A 6,259-nucleotide genomic window follows, 5' to 3' on the forward strand; every position below is an offset into this window, starting at 1 on the left:
GTGGAGGGCAAGGGACAACCCTGGGGTCATCTTAAAGAATGCCATTCACCCACTGAGACAGAGTCTGTCATTATCCTGGACCTCACTGAGAAGGTTGGGTGGGCAGCTAATGGAGTCCAGAGATTAGTCTGTTTCTACCTCCCCAGTGGTGCTGCAATTCCAAACGTGTGCCGCCGCATTTGTTCATGGACGCCAGGGATCAAACGTGGGCCTTGACACTTGAGAGGCTATTGCTTCGTGAACAGAGCCAACTCCAACCCCTTTCCCTCTCTTTCATGAGACAGGCTCTCACCGTGTAGTCCAGCCTGCTTTAGAACTGTCAATACTCTTGCCTCTGCCTCCAAAGTTCTGGGATTCGTGTTGCACCCCATCACATTCAGTTCTAGAAAAATCTTTGCACGAAGCACATGTAGGGACAGGGACGAGAAGGTGGTGTCTGCAGCTGGAATTGTCGGGCTTGGTCCGTTTCTGGCCCAAACTCTTTTCTCTTTCTTATGCACTTCACTCTCTTCTCAGGGATTTCTCAAAACTCCCAAGGCTTCCAGTCTGAGGAAATGGACAGTTTCAAGGTTAGAGAGGACACGAAGGGTGATAGAGGGCTCACGCTGGCTTCCTGTGTCCCAGTCACAGCCTCCCCTGACACTTCAGGACAATACCTCAGCCTAGAGGACAAATGGCTACTTCTTTTTCTTTTCTTTTTTCTTGGGACAGAGTCTCACTAAGTGACTCTAGATGTCCTGGAACTCACTCTGTAGACCAGGCTGGCCTCAAGACCACAAAAATCTGCCTGCCTCTTCCTCCTGCACGCTGGGATTAAAAGCTTAAAGGCATGCACCACCACACCCAGCTCAAATGACTAATTCTAACAAAACCAAACAAAAAAGCTTGCTCCCTCCCCAAGACCTGAGGTGGGTAAGCAAATGGTGCTTGTCGCGTCGGCCACCTGCTGGCCAACCAATGAAGTCCAGTGTCCATAAGACTGGTGACTGTTTTGCTTTGTTTTGGAGACAAGGTCTCACATAGCCCAGACTGACCTCAAACTCAGTACATAACCAGCGATAAACTTGAACTTCTAATCCTCTTGCTTCCACAACAGGCTTGCACCACCACTTCCGGTTTATGTGTCGCTCTGGATCACAGCCAGGGCCTTCTGCATGCTAGCCAAACACTCTATCCATAGAGCTACAGCGCTATCCAGCCCATGAGACGAGTCAGTCTTAACTATGGTAGGTTTGCCCATTTCCCCTTCCAGTCCTTACGTTCTGTCAGCAAACACCATTGAGGAGCAAAATTCACACAGGGAGATTTGGGGTCACTGCTGTGCTTTGTGGCAAGAGCCGAGAAAGGGTTTTAGGCTGTCGCACACTGAGTGGCTCGTGTGCAGAAGAGGTTTTTCTGCTTGGGTCGAGAGTGGGTATCCTGAGCTCTGGCTGTACTTCAGCTAGACATGTGAATGCAGTTGGAGCCGGAGAATTTAGACAGTCATGTGCAGCTTCTATTTGCTGAATAGAATCACTGAAGTCTGGGAGCCTTGTGGACAGTACTAAAGTTACTGCAGCTGAGGAAGTGGACGCTCAGAGGGGTTAAGTACTTAGTCAAGAAAACACAGCAAGAAAAGGACTAATGTTTGAGTGGGAATCTATCTGGCTTCAGAGCTCCCAAGATTTTTTTTTCCAAGTGACCAAGCGGTCTCGTCAGTACTTTAATATTGTGTATGCCAGACTGTAGCGGAGGCAGCTACAGGTGCACTTCTGTGTTCCTGCGCGGCACCCGCATCACAGCAAGACCAGCATGTGTTCCACCATCAGGTGTGGCTCGCCCATCAGCTCACTCTGTGATGGATCATTAAGAATATCCTCAAAACCAATGGTCTCATCATTGCCCCACAGAATATCCAGCGACAGGTTTGAGCTTGGAAGGAATGGAAGACGCTGAACCTGCTGCACCGCCTTGAATTCCATCTGTAACTTCAGGGGAGCAAACAGTCCCTGGATGTTCCTCAGGGTGGAAAAGTTCATCTTGTCTTGGTTGAGCTGGAATTTTTTTTCTGATAATTCAAGAGGATGGCTGGGCAGAAGTTCATTTTTCACACAAGAAAACCCTTTCCGGAGAAGATCGTGACTCTCAAAGGGCCTGCTGGCTGAGAGCTCCGTAACTGGAATGCTGTCCTTCAGCTGCGACCCTAGTCCTCTGGCATTCATCTTGGAAATCGCTCGGCACAAACCTCTAAACCCGCTACAGTCAGCCGGCCAAGCTGCTCACTCTCCCAAGATTGTACAATACTTCACGGGCATGATTCTTAGGACCCCTCCCCACCCCAAATGTCCCCATTGCTTCGGCTGAACAGCGCTACTGCTGGGGTTCTGAGAGCAGGGAGCTAGAGGCCTTGGAGACCGTCTTAAGAGACGTTATGACATCAGAGCACAGAGGGTGGGAAGGATCTATGGAGTTTTCTTCCCATCCATTAGCCATTTCTTTGTCATTGGAAGCTGGCAGGGGAGGCTTTGCCAGCAGAGGTATCACAAAGACTTTTTGCCAGCCTATCACCTATCACTCCTTGGGAAAGGTCAAAGAACAGCAATCTAAAGGTCCAGGGGCCAGCCAGCTCATGGAACCAATCATAGGGCTTAACCCTACCCTTCTAGAAGGTACTGGAGCTCTGCATTAGTCCCCACAGCCTGAGGCTGGCAGGAAGGTGGATGTTATTCTCTGACTCCTTGGGGCATCCCCTGACTGCCCCAGCCAGTGAGAGCTCCAGTCTCCCGCCTCGTGGCTTACACCATAGAACTGGACTCTGAAGAGCTATTGTCATGTATTAGTCTCGTTTTCCAGTTAGCTCATTAGCCTCTCGAAGGCAGGAGATCACAGGTGACCCCTCCTTGCCTCCCCCACAGCACTTGGTGAAGGGCTGTGCTTTCTTGGAAGTCAGCCAACACTGATTGGTTACTTGGAACCCTCTAGACTGCATTTAAGAACTGGCATGCGCATGCGTATAAGTTTACTTGTGTCCATGAATATATATGTCTGACATGTACATAGGGTGCAGGTGTCCCTGTGCATCAGAATGGCACACATACATGTACCATGTTCCTATGCACCGGATATTAAGGAGAAATTGAGTATGATGCAGGCATAGGAAAGAGAACAAATGTGGCAGCTTGCACCTGTAATCCCATCCCTACGACACTAGAGTGAGAAGGCTCATGAACCTAAGGCTAGCCTACGCCACATATCAAAACCCTATCTAGAAATTAATGGCCTCTAGCAAGTTAGAGCAGATGAAGTACCGTTATTCACGAGTACACCACAGAGTCACAGCTCAGGCAGTCTAGGGAGACAGATCAGGAAAGGGCTAGTGAAGAAAGGAAAAACTGGCCAGGACTTGGAGTCTGTTGGGGATTGAACCGCTTCCCCCACCCCAAGGATGTGTTCATCTGACTCCTAACACCTGTGAACACGACCTTGTTTAGAAGCTGAGCCTTTGCAAACACCATCAACCTAAGATGAAATCACTGCTGCATGAGGGGACAGCCTACTGCTCCAACAACCAGTGTGCTTCTCGAAGGACATCTGGTCACAGATACAGAGTGACAACAGTGTCACATGACCAGAGAAGTATGACTTGGGATATAGTCAATCAGCTGAGGACACCATGCATTGCAGTCTTCAGGAACTCCTGAAGGTTGTGGACCTCAGTGACTGTTCCCTGCCTCCCCCTCCCCCGCACACTTAGACAAGAGCTAGAACTTTCCTGAGACTCAGAGGTGTAAGACACAGGGTTTTCTCCAAAGCCCTCAGAAGGGAACTCACCATACTGACGCGACTTCAGAGTTCTGGCCTCTAGAACTGTCAGTGAATAAATTCCTTTGCCTTTAAATCATGGTAATTTGTTATGGCAGCCCTGGGAAATGAACCCAGAGGCCTACCAGGAATGCACTGGGTGAGGGAAAAGGGGGAAGAATGATTCTGTCACAAAAAAACCCAGCTGCAGTGGGGCATGGAGGAGTGGGGGCATGCTGCAGAGAGTAGCGGAAAGCTCAGCTGATCGGGAAAGTTCCCTGGGAGGTGGGGAAGGAGAGTTACATGTTAGAACCTGCATGTTTGTGTGTATGTTTTACAGGGCTGTGTAATTATCGGAATGTGTGCCCATGCATGTACTTCCTGAAATTCCACTCTGCTTTTATGATATCTGGTTTAGTATGCTCCTGCATGGCTGATGTATGCCTTGACCTATGTGTGTGACTTGTATGCCAGGGCATTAATGTGGATAGTCTACAAGTCTGTGTATTGAATTCAAAGCAGTTAGAGGAAGGCTGGAGCAGGAGCAGCCCTGTTTCTCTGTTTACACTCTTGGGGAACACTGTAAATACGCCTGGCCAGAGTATGAGATGACAGGTAGAAGGCGGGGGTTGGGGCTGGGGCTGGGGAGTACTTGTCCTGGTTCAAGAAGACAAGACAGGGCAGGGGGCTTGGAAGGGACACAAGTGGTCTGTTCTTAGGCTGGAAATATGACCCAACAGTTAAATGCATGCAAAAGATCTCTTGCAAAGGGCCAGGGTTTCTATATGTGCTTGCAACAGCCTTAGATTCCAGTTCTAGAGGATCAAATGTCTTTTTCTTGCCTCTTAGGGCTCTTGCTGCACATATATTCATGCAGGATCATACACACATTTAAACAAATTTAAAACAAAACAAAAAGAAACTTCTTTTTTTTTCTAAGTGCTTAGTTCCTGAGATTGACAGCTATAGGTGGCCTTAAGTATGACTGTAGTCCCTTTTGTACCATGGCCTAGCCACACTGGCACAGCTCCTGAAGAGCCCTCAGTTAAAATAGGGTGGGAGAGATGGCTCAGTGGTTAAAAGCACAATAATGCTCTTGCAGAGGATCTGAGTTTCATTCCTAGCACCCAAATCAGGCAGCTCACAGTTGCCTGTAACTCCAACAACAGGGAGATATGAAACCCTTTTCTGGGCTTTTTGGGGACCTGTGCATGAGTGAGCATGCACACACATTACAAATAATCAAAAAATAATCTTTAAGAATGACCAAGTTTATAAAAGCATATGCTGTGATTTGGTCAAATCCCTACCTGCCTCGGAGTCTCTTAGAAGAGTCCCACTCCTTGGAGAAAGGTTACAGCTGAGGGCAGGAACCAGGGGAAGAACCACCCCCATCCCAGCCCCTACAGAAGGTTGCATATGTATATGTTGTCCCCCCCCCCTCCTCGGGGACATCTCAAGCAGAGATTTTTATGAAATCTAAGAACCACTTCTGTGTTCCAGGCTGACATTGAGAGCTTGAGTGTGTGCATGGTGTGTGCAGGTGTGTGCAAGCATGCAGAACTTCCAACCTGCTTCCTCTTCGAGAATATGGTTAGCTCAGGATGTCAAGTGCAGCCCCAGGCCCTGCCAGCTGCTGCCATGGTCAGATTGCAGGGGGCTGTCCTTGATGGGGCCAATAGAACAGACAGAGCCTGTGGTAAGGACGGGAAGAGAGGCGGAGGCTGCTGCTTTGAGGCTTGGAGCTCTCTAGGATCAGTCTTTGACGACCCTTAGACTGAGATGGTTCCAGGCAGGAGCAAGCCTTGAATGCGGAGTTGGGGTGGACAGGTAGGATGGTGAGAGGAGCGTGCACACAGGCTGTGAGGGAAGAGGTAGGACATTTCAGGACCTTGGCCAGTGTCCTTGGGTTCCTAGGGTGCCAAAGGTTGTCTGCCAGTTTCCAGATACCTGGTCTGTGGCAGGCCTCTGGGTCCAGAGGAGATGCTGAGGGCAGGGAAAGATACTCCTAAAATTTGAGACTTACCCGGGTACTTCGTTAGGGTTCTAGAAGCTCTTTAGAAGCTGGATGTGGAAAAGGGTCCCTCATAGGTCCCCCAAGAATGAGGAAACAGGGTCTTCTGGGGCTCGCATCTGGGAAGGGAGAAGAGCATGCTGAGGCTGTGTTTCTTTGTCCCCCTCTGTCAAGCACAGGGCCAAGCATTTAGCACTTCCCACCCCGGATAACCAAACTCTATTGTTCCTTTGGGGAGCAGTCAGGAGCAGAGGCATTTCTGTAGCTATTCAAGAGGCCTCTCCCATGTCCTTTCTTGATGCCGCCTGCCGCTTTCCTGTGCCTGGCTGCCACCGCCCGCACCTTGCCCTTTGCAGCCCCCATTGCAACTGGCAAGACTTCACTGCCACCACTGCGGGGATGCTCCTCTGCCCCCCGACCCCGTGGCTCTCTTCCTTCCAAAGAACTTTTTAAGAGCAATTAATC

At 49.6% G+C, this 6,259-nt stretch overlaps 1 protein-coding gene across 1 annotated transcript; it reads right to left on the reverse strand.

Moving 5' to 3' along the window:
• Positions 1-1,760: 1,760 nt before the first annotated feature.
• LOC126491946 (proteasome maturation protein-like) lies at positions 1,761-2,201 on the reverse strand. The gene has a single exon (XM_050127959.1). It carries the CDS (start codon positions 2,199-2,201, stop codon positions 1,776-1,778), a length of 426 nt encoding a protein of 141 aa, XP_049983916.1. The 3' UTR covers positions 1,761-1,775.
• Between the last annotated feature and the right edge of the window lie 4,058 nt (positions 2,202-6,259).

The sequence above is a fragment of the Alexandromys fortis genome, unplaced genomic scaffold (assembly GCF_014885135.2).
Source record: "Alexandromys fortis isolate MF-2015 unplaced genomic scaffold, M_Fortis_MF-2015_v1.1 scaffold_283, whole genome shotgun sequence".
Taxonomy (NCBI): domain Eukaryota; kingdom Metazoa; phylum Chordata; class Mammalia; order Rodentia; family Cricetidae; genus Alexandromys; species Alexandromys fortis.

Coding starts and splice junctions, on each gene's coding strand:
- LOC126491946 (XM_050127959.1), bottom strand. CDS start 2,201: ATGAATGCCAGAGGACTAGGGTCGCAGCTGAAGGACAGCATTCCAGTT.